General features: G+C 47.9%; 7 protein-coding genes across 7 annotated transcripts; 5 read left to right on the top strand and 2 right to left on the bottom strand.

Moving 5' to 3' along the window:
- Window positions 1–253: 253 nt before the first annotated feature.
- Window positions 254–1,826, top strand: N7473_012757 (MFS transporter; the record flags this gene model as incomplete). The annotated part of the gene is made up of 7 exons (XM_057158696.1): window positions 254–343; window positions 394–414; window positions 471–528; window positions 585–644; window positions 699–1,079; window positions 1,143–1,426; window positions 1,506–1,826. 7 exons carry the CDS (start codon window positions 254–256, stop codon window positions 1,824–1,826), a joined length of 1,215 nt encoding a protein of 404 aa, XP_057002650.1.
- Window positions 1,827–2,357: 531 nt separating this feature from the next.
- Window positions 2,358–3,580, top strand: N7473_012756 (uncharacterized protein; the record flags this gene model as incomplete). The annotated part of the gene is made up of 3 exons (XM_057158695.1): window positions 2,358–2,542; window positions 2,601–2,723; window positions 2,776–3,580. The coding sequence occupies 3 exons, from the start codon at window positions 2,358–2,360 to the stop codon at window positions 3,578–3,580; spliced, it is 1,113 nt and encodes a 370-aa protein (XP_057002649.1).
- A 1,384-nt stretch (window positions 3,581–4,964) lies between these two features.
- On the top strand, window positions 4,965–6,626 carry N7473_012755 (URC4/urg3 family protein). The gene is made up of 4 exons (XM_057158694.1): window positions 4,965–5,223; window positions 5,280–5,607; window positions 5,670–5,843; window positions 5,897–6,626. Exons 1-4 carry the CDS (start codon window positions 5,071–5,073, stop codon window positions 6,541–6,543), a joined length of 1,302 nt encoding a protein of 433 aa, XP_057002648.1. The 5' UTR covers window positions 4,965–5,070; the 3' UTR covers window positions 6,544–6,626.
- A 12-nt stretch (window positions 6,627–6,638) lies between these two features.
- On the bottom strand, window positions 6,639–8,294 carry N7473_012754 (aldehyde dehydrogenase; the record flags this gene model as incomplete). Its single annotated transcript, XM_057158693.1, has 3 exons — window positions 6,639–8,094; window positions 8,144–8,185; window positions 8,236–8,294. 3 exons carry the CDS (start codon window positions 8,292–8,294, stop codon window positions 6,639–6,641), a joined length of 1,557 nt encoding a protein of 518 aa, XP_057002647.1.
- A 2,538-nt stretch (window positions 8,295–10,832) lies between these two features.
- N7473_012753 (uncharacterized protein) lies at window positions 10,833–11,808 on the top strand (the record flags this gene model as incomplete). Its single annotated transcript, XM_057158692.1, has 2 exons — window positions 10,833–10,955; window positions 11,065–11,808. The coding sequence occupies 2 exons, from the start codon at window positions 10,833–10,835 to the stop codon at window positions 11,806–11,808; spliced, it is 867 nt and encodes a 288-aa protein (XP_057002646.1).
- A 504-nt stretch (window positions 11,809–12,312) lies between these two features.
- Window positions 12,313–13,164, bottom strand: N7473_012752 (uncharacterized protein; the record flags this gene model as incomplete). Its single annotated transcript, XM_057158691.1, has 1 exon — window positions 12,313–13,164. One exon carries the CDS (start codon window positions 13,162–13,164, stop codon window positions 12,313–12,315), a length of 852 nt encoding a protein of 283 aa, XP_057002645.1.
- A 1,245-nt stretch (window positions 13,165–14,409) lies between these two features.
- Window positions 14,410–14,978, top strand: N7473_012751 (uncharacterized protein; the record flags this gene model as incomplete). Its single annotated transcript, XM_057158690.1, has 2 exons — window positions 14,410–14,763; window positions 14,820–14,978. 2 exons carry the CDS (start codon window positions 14,410–14,412, stop codon window positions 14,976–14,978), a joined length of 513 nt encoding a protein of 170 aa, XP_057002644.1.
- Between the last annotated feature and the right edge of the window lie 1,973 nt (window positions 14,979–16,951).

Below are 16,951 nucleotides of genomic sequence, written 5' to 3'. Positions count from 1 at the left end.
CTCTCAATGAATCACCTGCATCAAAATCTGACACTGCTGCATGCATCTCCCAAAGTAGTCTCCGCCTACACCAAATCAGGCTGCCGTATCCGACGGTCCGCCCCTGGTACGGAGGGCGGCCTGGCTGGCTGATCATGGAGATCATCGTTCATGCATCTACTCTCCTCATGCCCCGCCAATTTTCCTCCCCCCCTCCTCTGCTCTTCAGCTTGGGCTTGAGTTTTTTTCTTTTCTTTGATTCCCATTGCCAAAGATGGAGGTTTCACGGCGGGCACCGTGGCTTTATAATTTTCGCTCTTCGGAGACTTTCATTGTGATTGTGGTGTCTATTGCTATTTTTACTGTAAGTATTACGATTTACGAAGTGTTACGGTCGCTGACTCTTCTCAAAAGGATGTCTTTATCTATGGAATGGTATGTGATTCAAAGCCCCCGGAAAAAACATTGCAAATGTTTACTCACTATCACAGATTGTGCCAATTGTTCCAATTGCATTGGTCAAACGTGCTGGGGCTCGAGAGGAAGAAGGTATCATCTTTCACTTGTGCGATACACATCCCGATCGGCCACTAATAGCTTCACAGCTCAATCCTGGGTCTCGATATTGTTGGCTGTCTACGGTGCCACCCTCCTCGTGGGATCGCGTGGGTTTTCCTGCAAGCACGTCCCACGTTGTGTAACAAGCTGACCCCTCACAGCATTATTCGGATATTTTGCGGACCACTGTCGTCTACGAAGACTTCCATTTATCGTTGGCCTGATTGCATTGGGGGCTTCAACGGGTCTCTTCGTCATTGCTCGATCTTTACCTGTGCTCATCATTGCGAGAGGGCTTCAGGGCTTCTCCGGTGCCGCGGTGTGGGTTGTCGGCCTCGCTATTATCGCTGACAATGTACCCCCAGATCGGGTTGCGGAGGCCATGGGCCATACCTCAATTGCGTTGACATGGGGTGCTCTCCTAGGACCAACTATTGGAGGCGTGATGTATGAGAAGCTGGGCTTTTATGGGACCTTTGCTATTCCTGGTGGATTGATTATCGTGGATGTGGTGCTGCGATTTGCGATGATCGAGGAATCAGGTAAGGGGACCTGCAAGTCATAATCTGTTCTACTGCAGCTTGGGCTCTGACATATTACCCCAGCAGTGATCCAACCTGTCAAGGCAGGAATGGAATCGGCAGTTGATGGTCCTCTGTACGGCACCTTTGGCCGTCAAGAGGATGAGTATTCGGGATATTTCTCATCTGGTGAAGAGACGGCCAGCGAGCAAAGTCATCTTATCAGAGCTTCGAATCCTTGTTTTGAGCTCCCTCGCTTAACCTATGAAAAACAAGCTACGGTGTTGGACCTCCTCCGGACCCCGCGTCTGCCCCTTGCGTTGATTGCGACAGTTGTGATGGCCATTATATTCGCGGCTTTGGAAACGGTACGTTGTCGTCATTGGAACAGCGATCAGTTACCCCAAGACACCGAGAATACTAACAGGAGATATCTACAAACCATAGACCCTACCATTATTCGTCATGGACACGTTCAAATGGTCATCCAGCGGCGCCGGCTTAATCTTCGCAACCACCGCCATCCCAAGCTTCGCAGGAGTCTACGTCGGCAAATTGATTAGTCGCTTTGGCGCCCGTATCCCAGGAACTATCGCATTCGTAATCGCAACCATCTCATGGATCGCGATGCGATTTGTGAACAGCAACACAGCCACCGATGTCACTCTTCTGGTCGCCCTTTTTGCTTCTTCAGGGAGTGTCGATTGTGTTTGTGGAAATCACCGCTATGACAGAGGTCTCGCAAGTAGTCGGAGACTACGAGATTGAGTTCCCCGGGGCCTTTGGTGATAAGAGTCCCGTTGCTCAGGCTTATGCTTTGTTCAATATGGCTTTTGCGGGAGGGCAGCTTCTAGGACCGATTTTGGCGGGGGGAATTCGGGTTTGGGCTGGTTGGAATACTATGACGCTCATTATAGGACTGGTTTGTGGTTTGACGGCAATACCCATGGGATTATTCAGTGGTGCGCCTTTGAGGGATGGGGATTATACTTGGGAAGACGAAGTATAAAGTCAACTGGATTTTGTGTGCTTTGTTTAATTTACTAGATGCTGCAGGCTTCTGTGCAAAAAAGATATCAAGTAGACGCGAGTATTGGAGTCTCAAAAATCGTGTGAAGGGTTAAGAAATGCTGGAGCTGGATTTGTGCCTGGAAATTCAGGCATCGGCTGTTTGGCGCGACCTTATGGCAGGAACGACAAGAGCCGCATCATTGTTTTCATCTTCATCCGCTTTCAAACGTTCGACTTTGCTACCAATTAGCGCTAGGCTCTCCAGAACCCTCCTGAATCACTTCAATCATGGCCCACAATGATATTTACTGTGGCTTGTGCGGCGCCGCTCTCTCTATACCTTTGTTTAGTGCAACTGATGCCCCAGATGAGAGTGGGCCAGGTAATGGCCGACCCAGGATCGAGGATATGGCATGGTTGGAAGACGTCCGCATGCTTCATCAAACCAACCATGAAACCACGAATTTCGAAAGGTCTGTTCGCGTTCGAAATGATAAGTTTGTTGAATTTTTAACTCACATTTGCTCGTAGTGCGAATCTATCGTCCATTGTCACCCGTCGGGATGACGACGGGTGGTGGGATCGGACGGGATATGTTCCAGCTCTTGATGATTTTGAAAATACAACCCCAGATGCCTTCAAGGTTTTTGACCCGTATGTATGACTTGATTCAACCTGAAGACGACGATTCTCATCACAAAAACAGATATATGGAGGGGAGATATCATATCATTCCACTGCACGATGCTTGCAACAAGGTCTTGGCAAAATTCTTGAACTACTCCGTGGGCACTACACCAAAAGATTACCTCAGAGTTCTTTTTGAGGCTTTACGAAGTTTCCACGACACATCGTCTGACTTCTACGCTGGAAAAATCAAGTATGGCAAGATCTCAAAACAACATGGCCAGTTCTGGTATCCAACTCTCACCACTAAAGCATTCGTCTACGATCCGTTCTTCACATCTCCAGTACTGAAGACATATTATGACAACTTGCCCGAGATTGGAAAGGACGGAGACGAAAGAGAGGATTCCGCAGTCTGCTACATGAAAACAACCTCTAAACCAGACCCATTCCGCAAGCTTCCGCCAGAGCTCCTCATGATGATCCTCATGCATCTTCCCGCGCAATCAATACGTCAACTCAAGCTTGCCAGCATCGCAATAGTACAACTTCAATTGCCAGATAGCTTTTGGAAACAGAAACTCAAGCGTGACATGCCTTGGCTTTGGGACTTCCCAGGCCAAGGTACGGAACAAACGCGGAAGGACTTGGATTGGTTGCAGATTTACAAGGACATTTACATCGGAAGCAAAGGCAATGGGAAGAGCCCGTTCTTCAATCTTACCAATCGGAATAGGATATGGAGGATCTCCGAGCAAATCGCACCTCGCTTTGTGAAGTGCCAGGATGAATGGAAAATTGCTCAAGAGAGGGAAAGGGAAAAACTACCCGCTTTGACAAGCGAAAAGGAACGGAGACTCTGGCCGCGCCTGGACTGGCTCTGAGAGTCACAACTTCTTTCAATATGAAGCATAACGTTGATATGCTGGAGCTGTGGTATATTGATAGGTTTACATTTTTCCTAATGCCATCCTTACGTTCCTACAGGCTTTGAACTTCAGACCCCAACCCCCAACAAGCTCCTTAGCTCGCCGCATTCAGCACGACGGAGTTATAACTAGACAGATACAAGAACGATCAGTATTCTAAGAGCCATTTAGAATCGGCGCGGGCAAGAGGGACAAATAATGTATAAATCGGAAAAGTCAACAATATCAGAATAGCCCACATTGTTTTCCTCTTCGCCCCCAAGGTCCTGATATTTCGCATACTGGGTACGCCAATATCTAGCCAGGAGCCCCGTGCGTGTGCCCTGCCTAAATCCTCTCTTGTTGGCGCAGCCAGGAACTGCGCGGAGTAATTGCTACTACCGAGGATGACAGTCCCCAATGCGTTGATAAGCAGGTGAAGACCAGTCGACCAGTTCTTGGTTTTCGAGCATCGACCCTCCTAGAGTACAACAGTCACGAAGTCACTTTCGTGCTTTTGGGAATAGCCGTGAGCAAATGCGACTGCAGCCAGTATGACATTTATCGCCAAGGCAATACAGGCTGCCGTCGCGCAGAGCTGTATCTCTCGAATGACTTGACCCTCTGGAGCATCGAAGTCGGCCGCTTGGAGTCGTCGTCCTGTCTGGCCGGAGTTCCTACCATCCTCGGCATTTCGGTGCAAAGGCATCGCACGTCAGAACACCTGGAGACAACTGGATGAAATTCATCAATTTATCAGTCGTCACTTTCTTGACACGATGGTCTTCGCCCCCAATCCTGGTCTTGGCAATCTTGCATCGCCACCTCGTAGGCCAGAGAGTCGATCATCGCAGCAAATTTGGGGGCTGAGAGCCAGTGGATATGTCTGGGAGGGAAAGAATAGCTCCTCTGCCTTGTTGACGCTGTTACTTGGTGGTTTTGGCTGAAAATTAGCCTTCTTCGCGGTACTTTCGTCACCCTCATGTGCACTTTCGGAATCGGCCGAAGGGGAAGATGATTGGCGCCCTCTGGATCAACATCGGGCAAAGCTATACATTTAGTTCCCCTCTGGCCTCGAGAATCGTCGTGCCGGAATGAGTGTAGTTGGCGCGTCTGATGAATGCGCATGTAGTCGCTTGGTTGACTTGCCGAGGGGTGAACAGGGCGAGTAGACCAACTATGAGTTGAACTTGCAAACTGCACCTTATCCATAATTAACTCTCTGGAGATAAAAGATTGGCCAAGAGTGATTGCGGTCGAGTTGGGGTATGAACGGGTTTGACGTATCGAATGCAACATGATAACCTGATAAGCGACAGCGCGTGCGGGGTGTGCGTGGAGAGGGGTAACTTTGTACAACCTTCAAGATAAAAGCCTCCTATTTTGAGAATTGACTCACGCTCAAACTACAACATACCTCGTTGACCATACAGAAGACGAGTATCCTTCTCTGAATCTTTATCTAAATGGCCGATATTGAGTATCTGAAGGGCCTCGAGGCTGTGCGTGAGCGAGCTCACCTGGTGCTTGGAGCGGCTGAGAGGGACGAACTATCCCACTTCGATTATGACTCTTCGAAGATGTCTGAAGTGGCGGAATTTGTTGCTGGTGTTATCACGGTATGTCTGTGAGCTTGACTCGTGTGCGATATCTGCCACTGACGAATAGAATCCAGCGAGACTTCGGCCCTGATCGATTCGACCAGATTCCCCCGCACGGACGGTGGCAACACTTTGATGTTGGCGGCGTTGCTCGTGTCGACGGCTTAATCAAACACTGGAAGCTCAAGGGACTGAACAGACTCGAGACTACACGTCGACTGATCGATCTTTTCTTTGTCGCGGTTCTACTCGATGCTGGAGCTGGAGATGTCTGGAAGTTTGCTGAGCCCAACACTGATCAGGCTTATGGCAGAAGTGAAGGTATAGCCGTTGCATCTCTATACATGTTCAAGGCTGGTGCCTTCTCAAGCAATGGGGGGAAAGATGTTGAAACGGTTGATGGTCAGTCTCTTTTATTTGACTTGTAATTGTGTTAAGGAGTATACTCACATTGCCACTAAAAGGTCGCGCTTTACTGGCACTAGATGTCACCGGCTTCGAGCAGCATTTCCAAATCACCGACAAGAACCCCCTTGTTGGAGCTGGGTCTCGCGTCAACTTGTTGAAGAGCGTGGGATCTTCCCTTCTGAGCCTTCCAAAGTTCTTCGGAGAAAGCGGTCGACCAGGGAATCTTGTTGGTACGTGTAAACGCCGCATCACCCCGTTCACTACGTTAACACCTCGACTGTAGACTATCTGGTTCAGCAAGCGGGCGATTCTAAAGAGCTAGACTTCAACACTCTTTGGGCTATCCTGCAAGAAACACTCCTGCCAGCCTGGCCCAGAAACCGTACCAGGATTGCAGACAAGCCAATCGGCGACGCCTGGCCTCTTGAAATACTCTCAAAACTCAACGCTGGAAAGGACAGTGGAAATGAAAATCGTACCCTACACATTGCGCCATTCCACAAGTTGACGCAATGGCTTGCCTATTCACTCACGGTTCCTTTCATGCGAGTGCTTGATATGCAGTGGAAGAATTTGGACAAAGGGACCGGGCTTCCGGAATATCGCAACGGAGGCTTATTCGTCGATCTGGGTGTCCTGAAGCTCAAAGAGGAAGCTTTGAAGGCTGGCCTAGCTGCATCGCAAAAGGAACTTCCCAGCTATGAGGCCACGAGCGATGTTATAGTCGAATGGCGCGCAATGACTGTGGCTCTTCTTGATAAGCTGCATGAACTTATCGGTGCGCATTTCGCTAGCCAGGGTGTCAAGTTGAGTATGCCGCAGATGCTGGAGGCTGGTTCTTGGAAAGCAGGACGAGAGTTGGCGGCAAAGTTCCGTCCCGCGACTAAGTCGAGCCCCATCCTGATAGAAGGCGATGGCACTCTATTCTAGAGCTAACTGCGTCATAATCAAGCTTCAGAGACACATATATGGCAACAAAAATAAATGATACTGTTTTCTCTATTGTTTTAAGATCTATCTCCGCTTCAGCCATATCTAACGTCCTTGACTTTCTCCCCAAACCAGTCATCTGTAGTACGCGATTCCTCCGGCGCGGCAAAGTTGATAATGGTACTCTTCGTCGTTGTGTACGCATGATATGCGTCAATTCCATTCTCACTGCCAACGCCACTCGCAGCTTTGGTACCTCCCCAGGGACTACTGGGATCATTGCGATGATGGGTGTTTACCCACACAATTCCAGCCTCAATCTGCTCAGACACTCTGAATGCCCGGGAGAGATCCTTCGTCCAGATACTAGCTCCCAGTCCGAATTCAGTGTCGTTCGCCAGTTTGATAGCCTTCTCCTCGGTGTCAAAGCCAACAACGACAATCACTGGGCCGAATGCTTCTTCTCGCCAGATCGATGATTTGATGATGCTTTCATTGTCTTTTCTAGACACGAGAATTGTAGGTTCGTAGAAGTATCCTTTTGAAAGATTGGATCCATCAAAAGCACTCGTTCCTGTCATTCGTTTGGCCCCAGAGAAATCTATAGCCGTTTCGTTGGTGATAGACTCGTTCACAAGCCTCTCAACATTTTGAAGCTGCTTTGCGGATACAAGAGGCCCCATCATAGAATCGGGATTTTGAGGGCTCCCTATTCTCCTCGTAATTGCCTTGACCTTGTCCACTAGGTTCTGCAGAAGTCGATCCTTAATTTTTGAGTCCACGATAATCCTCGTGCTGGCGATGCATGTCTGTCCGCTCGCAATAAAGCTTCCAAACGCAATACCATTCACAGCAACGTCAATATCCGCATCTGCAAATACGACCAAGGGTGCTTTGCCTCCAAGTTCTGCGGTATATTTGGCCAAATTGCCGCCTACAATTGACCCGATCGCTCTTCCCGCCACTGTTCCGCCCGTAATGTCGACCATCCTGATCAGGGGGTGAGAAACGAGGGCCTTTCCTGTCGTCGCGCCATACCCTGGTAAGACACTGAACACGCCGGCCGGAACACCAGCCTGGGCAAGAATCTTTCCCAGCAATAGAGATGTCAGGGGTGTTAACTCGCTTGGTTTGAGGATGACGCTATTTCCCGCTGCAAGAGCAGGAGCAACTTTCTTCACCGCAATGAGAAGAGGGTGGTTGAAAGGAGTGATTTGCACCACAACTCCAAGTGGTACTCTATCGATGAAATTGTGTAATCTTCCAGTCGTGGGTAGAACTGATCGCTCTTCGACTCGAAGTAAGGATGCATAGTACTTGAACCATTTCACCAGAGAGGGGACCTGGGCCTGCATTTCCTTGATCACTCTTCCTGTCTGCCTCGATTCGAGGGGTATGAGCTCCGGAAGGGCATCTGATAACAGGGATGCGCTTTTTTCGAGAACATCGGCGCGGTGGTGACGACTTGCTCGAGACCAAATGCCAGATTTGAATGCAACGTGGGCGGCAGCGACCGTGGATTCGACGTCTTCGTCTGACGCGGCATGGCAACTTTTCGAGATTAGATTATAGATGGCAAGTTCGAAGAAGCTACTCTTACTGTGCAAATATTTCGCCTGTCGCTGGGTCTTCGACGGGGATTCTGTGCAATATTAGACTTGCTGATAATAATGTCGCGCTTAGAACACTTACAGGTCAGCTCCTCCGGCCTTCTCCTCGCCAGCTACCCAGAGAAGATAAGTATCTGGCATTAGAGAATCAAGAAGAATCTGCGTGAGCGGGTGTCCTAGTGACTTAGGTGAAGGAGTATTGGGAATGAGGGGAGTTTACATGGACAGCTCCTCACGCCTGCGCTGTCATCCTTATCTCGCGGCGGGAAAGCGGGGTTACAGACTGCGACACCTATCTATAGCCCGATAAGATGAGGGGTACCTGCCTAGTAAGAATGGAGGTTATGTTGCATCAAAAAATTTGTCCTAGATTACAAGAATTGCAAAACCAGTTTCGCCTAATTTGCATTTGCTAAATCTTTCAGGGGCCCCCTGCCAAGGCGGAAATGGGTAGATCTTAGTGAACCCCCGTACGCCACGATCATTTTGTCTATTAATATAGCCCTGGGTGGTGTATTGATGCCCGATGCTATCTCATTATAGTATTGGGCTGACATGCAACACGTAATAAAAATCCCCTTTGCGACAGTTCCCCAAACTATCTCTCCCCCGTAATAGAACCGCGAATAGCTAGCACTCTTCAAGCAGCTCTTCTCTCATTGATTGCTTGCAGATATTAGTCCTCACGTCAATCGAGGTTAGATGGATGGAACAAATCCAGATCCGAAGCTTTCACAAAAATCCTTATATTAAAGAGTGGTAGGCAAGTCGAAGAACCCTCGGAATTCATTGATATACCTAGCGAGGAGACAGAGTCGTCTGACCTTAAAAGAGTTGACTCTGTCAACGTCAACGAAGACAAACTGAAGAGAGCCTTTTCCGATAAAATTTCCGAACTTGTTGCCAATGAGAAAGGAGGCCACCATGTCTCATCGTCATTAATGATCGAGTGGGCCGATAGAGTCGATGTTCTAGTGTCGAGGAATGCTGGACTGAAGAAAAATGCGTCGAATGTCAAAATGCTAGGGATCATAGCGTTGAGCCTGCGGAGAATCTCTACGCTTGATCGCCGAGGTCAGCGCTAAGTTCCGTCTCAGAAAATGATGATTCTGACAAAGAATTGTAGACGCTCACTTATTGATATCATGCAGAAATTGTGGACATATTGATACAGTCTTATAAGTCTCGGGTAAATGTCTACCTTACCCAGGCTAGGGAAGCTTTCAAAGGAAACTAGCCTGAGCGTCCCGGGCGATTTGACTCCGGATTTTCATGATCACCTGTCATCTCTTCTCTCGAATTTCGAAAGCTTCCGAGTCCAAATAAACGATGCATCGCGCTTATCCACGCAGGACGGTCTCGAGGAATCAGTTCTCAGCGCTTATGATATCTGCCACAATTACAACGAGCAAGATTTCGAAATTGTTTCGGACAAAGCTTCTAATGCAAAGAAGCTCAGCAATGCTCTTGGCTTTTTAGGCAGGCTAAATACGTGCTTCAAAACTTTGATCAGGGCTGCAGAAAGACTTCCAGGATTTCGGGTCCTCCAGATCATCCCGGTGACAGTTCTACCTGCTGGTAGACGCAAGTCAAAAGCGAGCCCAAAGCATCGCTGGTCACTCACGAAGACTTTCTCTGCACTAGGCCTCAACCTGAATGACCAAACAGTGCAATCCCTTTTCAAAGCTGGGAGAAAGGAGGGCCCCTGGACAACAGGAAGATTGCTCCGAAGATTCGACAAGCCAGAGTTCCAGGTACATGCAGAAGTACAAGTGTTGTTAGCTGCTGCACGGCATGGTTGCACAAGGGCCTCTACTTTCAAATATGTGGGCTGCAGTAAGCGAAGTTGTTTCTTTGCTACAGTTTCGTTGGGAAATATGGGCATTTTGATTCGAGAGGGTGTCATGGTAAGCTCTGGGATCTTTGGACTGTACCCGAAATTTCGTGGCTTACCAACGAGAGCCGCTTGCGGCTTGTCAAGATTCTCGAAGATATCGAGAAAGACATGAAGGATTCTTTCCTTGATAGTCGTAACGATAAACATCAGCATGCTCAAGAATCCATTATTGGAGGCTCCTCCATGGCAACCGTAATACATCATTTTGACAATCCCTACATCAAGTCGCTCGCCTCGCGGCATCTTGAAGCTCAATGCGGAAACATATTACCTGAGACTAGGAAGACCGTCAATTCTGAAAGCTTAAGATGAGCCGCATTTAGACTACGTTATAGAATCTGCTAACAGGAGCCTAGTCAAGGTTCGCCAAGCGACGGTGAATTTGATACTACTAATGTCATATTTCCAGTATGTCAAAAACAGAATACTGATCCAGCAGCGATGACGGGATCCATACTAGAACGACAGGAGTGCGATTCTTGCAGTAAAGAGACTCTTCGGCGTTGAGCGCACTGTAATCGAGATTGGTTTTGCAGTCAGAAGGGTTAAGACCAGATGCCTTTAGCTCATCTTGCCAAGTGCTCTGCTCGCTCGATAACGACTGCCGACATACTCTTTGACGATGTAACAAAGGATCAATTTCCAAGAGACGAAGAAACCCGTGAGGCGTTTGGGTTCAACCGATGTTTCCATTGGAAGGAAGAGTCTCGTCTCCCGGGCCTCTATCGTGGCTTTCTTCTGTTCCTCCATGACCGTGAGATAAGTCCGGTTGAACTGAACAAATGGCAAAAAACGGCACCCTTACGAGGGAGATCGAGAGGTTCTATGCCATACCCGGAAATAGCCGAGGGGGATACTTCCCGTGGTTTCTTCGAAACCAGCATATACTCGAAAACTCAACCCCAGTGCGTGCATCAGCTTCAAGGCCCAGAAAATCTCATCCTGCGAGCGTTCGATGCTGCAAGGCCTTACCTAGAGCCAGAAGATCGCGATAAAGATCTATAAGAGCTTCAGCCTATAGAAAAGCGTTATTGTTTCATTTTCTACGCTTTGGCTGTGGATAGCTCGATCCCGAACCCGAATTCGGTTGAGTTAGATTTGTGGTACGATTTTGGGTTTGCTTTATGCACCGATGAATACCACGAGAAGAACCTAGGAGCTCTCTACAGCAAGCTTGTCGGTGGTGAAAGCCTTTTCAGAGACTACGATACAAGTCTCGGGATTGCTTCTAATTGCGATGCTACCTTGCCTACGTGCTCCTTTGATGAATTCTGGCGAGCATGGCGGGATGGCACTATGGCAGATCTATTCGACAAGTACAGTGTTGACGGTGGTTTAGACGGAGACACCGGATCTGGACTGGGGCGCAATATTGGATTCCATCATTTGAGAGAGTTCCTGGCTTTCCCTTTCGAAAAGCATGAACTGCGCCCTTCCTTGTGGAGGCTTAAGCACCTCCTAGCCTTGGATGACAACACACCTTTAACAGGCTTTCCCGAGATTGTAGAAGCTTCACATGAGTATGGTTTCACGCCGCAGATTGACGCACAAACAAGGATCAATTTACGCCAATCCTATAGAGAGTTGCTTGATACAGTCGATCCGCTTGAGGTCCATAGGGCTATGGAGCGCGGAGAACTGCTGGGATGTTCGGAGAGCCAGTTGATCTTTGTCGGCGAAAGAGCGCGAGATGTGTTACAGAAGATGAACTTAACAAGACTGAAGAAAAATGGGGGCATCAGCCATAAGCTAGCATAGTTTAAACACCCGTTACCTCTTTCTACTGTTCAATGTTGTCTAAGTTGCTATGATTAATACTTAAATGTAAAACGGCGCTCGGTTCTTAAGCTAGACTTCAATGAGCAGACTAGAAACAAGACAGGAGTGTAAATTAGTGAAGCTGATTTTACTCTTCTGTGGAGTGCCAGCTAGAGCAAAAATCGCGCTTATCAGCTTCCAGGCTGGCAGGAGAGACGAAGGTGGCCGGCTGAAAATAACGACCATATTTTGTTCTGAACAAGGTCAGTTTTTGTTCCAATTTGCACTTAGAATAAATGTTTCTAAAAGTCATGTCCATCATTGATCAGGATCTTTCGAGAGTTTCGCAGAAAATTATTCAGAATGATATGTTGTGAAAGCTTCGAGAGAAGAGAAAACATATCAAGACCAGCTACATTGTACACACGTGATAAACACGCAACTATCGACTATGAATCGCTCAGTGCCTCAGGTCTGAGAGCAGGCCAAGGCAAACTGGGTGCCTCAGGAATCCTTTTCGAAGGTCGCAGCATACTGGATACCACAACCTTCAAGATAATAACCAGTCAACACTCGAGGGCCAAATCCAGTTCCAACGTATCCCTTGTACGTCCTCCCGTACGTATCCTTGTCCACGCCCGAGGTTTGATATGACATTACAGGTGCGTCCCAACCACCAGAGCTCACTCTCTGCCAGACAACATCGAAGATAGGATCTCCATTCACAGAGTACGCATTCATAGAGATTGCCTTATATCCATCGGACGCCGAGCCGGTATCAAAGCTAGTTTTTCCAAGGGAATAGAACCAATCACCATGCCAGTCAGTAGCCGTGCGTTTTCCCCACGTCGCGGCGAAGCGGACTTGATTTCCCACGACATAGCGGGTCAGGATGGTAATCCGGAGCTGACCCAGTGAAGACACTTTGGCCTTGAGCTGGGCTTCTGTCATGTCCCGTTGTTGTTCCCAAGTGCCGACCGATGCTTTCTCCCAGATCGTTGCGAACCGCGGCTCGCCATTTGGGAGGTTGTACGCGTTGAGAACGACCGGGTGGTAGTTTTGACCTTTCAGCTGGGTGGAAAGGGTGTCATATTGAGAACCAGTGAGGCCATGTCGAGCAGTCCAGGGTACAGATGTACTCGTCTTTTTCCATACCCCCGAGAAGAGGGTTTGGTTGTGCTCATCGGAGTAGGCACTAATGTAAGTGAGACGGTATCCGTGTTGGAGGAGCTCGTCAAACTGTTGTTGGTATGCAGTGCTATTTAGCCCTAATTCGTAGTGATAAGATGCAGATACATTTGCAGTGAAGGCTTGGGTTGCCAAAAGAATGACTGATGCTAAGAGCTTGACGAGCATGCTGTCTCGTTAAAGCAATTGCTTCTTCTTGAAGGAATGAATGGAAGAAAAGAAGGTTCTAAACAAGGAGCAGTCAAAAGAGTGTAAAGATGATTTTTTTCCTCTTCGACAAAGGAATGGATAGTCTCTGCAAAGACTCAAGAATTTGAAAGTAAATTGAACAAGCCATCATAAAATGGCATCTTACATTATAAAGACACCGAGCCATCAATGCCCACGGCGGGATCGTCGGTCGGCGGAGCTCGTATTATAGCGTAGGAAATATTTCTTGGCAATATCGACGCAGTAGACTAGCACGAATTTGGGGACAAATTGCGAGAAGAATAAGATGGGCGATTGACAATCACGAACTCGGGCGGAGACAGGTGTTGAAGCTAACCAATGATATCAACATATCTTCTACAAAGAGGTATCCCTGTTCGCTAAGTCTAGATTGAGCCTGTCTCACACATCTTCATGCCATGAGCCCCTGATCAATACGGTTCAAAATACTATTACTATCCATTCCGAGGGTACCTCGATTTACCTCGAACGGGTTAGCAGTATGAAAAGCCAATTTAGGAGTATTCCGCCCCGAATAGGGTTGTGCAAGACGCGCGTTATCTCAATCACCATTCGACATACGTCCCTTTCTCATGGGAGCAAATGAGTCCGCCCCTAGGCATAGAAGATATCAATTATTGCTGATGGAGACTCGGATCTCATTCTAGTGTTATGTCCCGGTCAGCAAATCTCGAGAAATTTCCAATGGTTTGTTATCATACCTGTCGCCATTATATATAACCTCGCTGAACGCTCTCCTAAATCATTCCAAACCTAAGTATGTTGTCCTCTATACGACGAAATATGTAAACACTAATATTTAAGAAGGAACTAAAGATAAATTTTGAGATACCTAGAAAGTCATAGTTTATTGGGAAGTACTTTGATCAGGCCACAGAACATTCCCTGGGAGAGCCCATAAAAGCGACCGCGACTCAAAATGGAAATCAAGTCCCGCTCGACAGGGAAGACATGGCATTTAGAGATAACATACGCAACCTAAGAGAACAAAGAACTTATTTCAAGCGTCTCTATACTTCCACTGTGCAAGTGTGCATACATTATGTCCCTGGCGGTGGAAGTTGGGGTACCCCGCAGTGGAGAGCCTCCGCCCTGGGCCCATTACGTCAATTTCATCAATTCAAGATCGCACCTGGACCTGAAAGCATTTCTCCCTTCTACAACATCTCCAATCTGCCATCTATGACACTCCGAACCGTCCATCTCATCGCGTCCCGTAATGCCGAAGCTCAACGGGCGCATTTTGCGATCTTTGTTCCTGCCGAGGGGGCACCAGAGCAAGGAACCTTAATCGAAGCCGTTGGCGCACCGATGGCTGGCTATATGCTGGAATTCAAACGAAATTATTCACCTTCCAATGATTCGATCGAGAATTACAAGATTATTCCAATCGGAGAAGTTGACTCTGCCAATATTGTCGACGACGATTCGGGTGTGAAGAGTGCCGATGTTGATCCAAGGGGTGATATTGAAGTTGTCGCTTCTCAAATTCCGACCCCCGGAATCAGTGAGAACTTTTTGGCTCCGATCAACGATGTCAGTATCGGTGTGTTTTGATATGATGATATGCTAATTGGCGGGACGAGGTGTAGACAACCAACAAGCGAGACCAGGAGTGGACGATGGAGTATACCCGTCAACTCGTGAGTAAACGCCTCATCGGACCCGAGGCGATTCAGATCGTGCATTCGAAGCGGGACCCACCAACTCATGGCCTGGGCTTCCAGCCTAGCTTGCGACGTTCGGGGTGATATCGGCTATGGGAAATTGTACAAGTCTGGCTGCCGCGATAGCGAGAGACGATTACACCGCCGATTAGGTCTTGCGCAATTTTGTCTGCAACTACCCATGGATAATCCGTGTCATTGGTCGATCTTATGGCGTTTTTAGGCAGGCCAATGGCCGTTGCCTACATCTACTTTTGCGATGTTGTCTGACTGCTTGCCTGTTACGAAGGATCTTCCCGCGTTGCTCTCGATGTTTCTTAGGTCACGTTGTTAGACATGGAGGATACGATAAAAATCACAGGGCGTAGGAATGGATCACTCAGGGGTGTAGGGTATGACTGTCTGTGAATAATGTAAGTCATTCTCAACTTTGGGACATGGTAAGGTGGCGTGGTCCGTCCAAGTATCAACTAGGACGAAAATCAAGAACAAGATACTCCCTATTTCAACTCTTGTGACACAGAAGGTTGTCAGCAGCAAGCGTAACAAATCAAGGATATTCTAGGGTTATAAACAAGACTCATATTTCAACGTGATGTTTGGTAGGTATTCCTCGCGTCTAGCAGTAAAGACGATTTCTCATGGTTAGATAGATGGATTGTTGATAGAAAGACCAGTCTCTCGAATGTGGCATCCGTCGTTATGGAAGGAACAATCTCCACACTTCTGTATATAAAATTCCTGAATAAAAGTAGCCCCAGTTAAATCCAGAAAGGACCCAGTGGACTCCATGCACGGCCCAAGAAAACTTGATTTGCACGCCGTTGGCCCTAGTGTTGAACTCTGATTTGACAGCTGTCGGGGAATTTTCAGCGGGTCAGCCCACGCGGCGAGGAAGCTAACGGTCGCGGATCGGACGTCATTCACATCCAAAATTAGAGTAACACCGACCATAAAATAACAATCATATAAACCCCCTTTGCAAAAGTTAATGCGATGTAAGTAACCAGGCAGCTGAGTGTAAGGTGGTTTGCAAGCTGAAACACCAAATAACCCCGCGCTGCCTTGAATTCGCCTCTATGATATCAGTAATCGCCCGCCATGAAGTGTGTGGCTGACGGCTCCACTATAATAGATTAAAAATGATGAATCGCTCCGATCGATCATGATCTCATCCGGTCGAGACTCCGGTGGCTTGAGGGTGCTCGACCCTCATCTTCAACCACTCGTATCGCTGCCGACAGGGGGGTCCCCTGGTCCATGCGGTTTGATTGACATGCTTTGGTCTGCTAACAAGGAATTGACATAGCAAGGGTTGGATTCTCGCTTACTATAACTTGTTTACGGACTCCCGCTGACTGTCAGCGCAGAGTTAGCGTTAGCGAGATTGGAGTACCGTGGGAAGACAATGCTATTGTTCTACTGAACCATTAATCCAAATGTGTCTAGAAGGTGCCATCGGGAAAGCAAATTGATAATAAAACTTGCTGTAGAATAGTTTTGCGATTGTGTACAGTGTATAGTCGCACCGTCAGACAGCGGCTATCTGCAAATAGTAACAGCTGATGTAATGATGATCGGTCAATCTTAGCGCTGGCGTGATACTGGCTAATCCTAAGCTGCATAATCGACGTCGAGGCTTGCAATGAGTCAGACATGATCATGGTCATGAGCCACACAAGATAGGCACGTTGACAGGGGGTGACAGGCGTGGAACAGTGCGTGGGAGGCAAATCAAGGCGGATATTGGAGTCCAAGACTTCTGCCATATACCCAGACAGCACTCTGATTCGCTGGTGGTTGCTTTATCCAAATGGCATACTCCATGGCTCGCAATGTGCCAATAACGGGTCAGCCACAGTTATGATGATATCTCCGCCTGTCACTTTTTGATACAGCAAGTATTGTTTAGTACACGTGGATGCATTCTCCAGTCCAGCCTCAGTAGGATGATATTCAGGAAATAGACCTCATCGTCCTCACTACATGGTGTGAGCAACATCGACATTCAACGGCCATATACATTTTAAATGCACTGTAAAAGCCAAGATCAAGCC

This window comes from Penicillium subrubescens (genome assembly GCF_028828155.1).
Source record: "Penicillium subrubescens strain IBT 31985 chromosome Unknown utg000011l_segment0_segment0, whole genome shotgun sequence".
NCBI lineage: Eukaryota > Fungi > Ascomycota > Eurotiomycetes > Eurotiales > Aspergillaceae > Penicillium > Penicillium subrubescens.
The sequence above is the reverse complement of the archived record's forward strand: the minus strand, read 5'-3'. Positions and strand labels throughout refer to the sequence as shown.

Bases quoted from the DNA above. Each gene is read 5' to 3' on its own strand.
- N7473_012755 (XM_057158694.1), top strand. From the start codon at position 5,071: ATGGCCGATATTGAGTATCTGAAGGGCCTCGAGGCTGTGCGTGAGCGA. The intron at 5,224-5,279 runs GTATGTCTGTGA...AATAGAATCCAG, and splicing joins TTGTTGCTGGTGTTATCACG to CGAGACTTCGGCCCTGATCG. The intron at 5,608-5,669 runs GTCAGTCTCTTT...TGCCACTAAAAG, and splicing joins AGATGTTGAAACGGTTGATG to GTCGCGCTTTACTGGCACTA.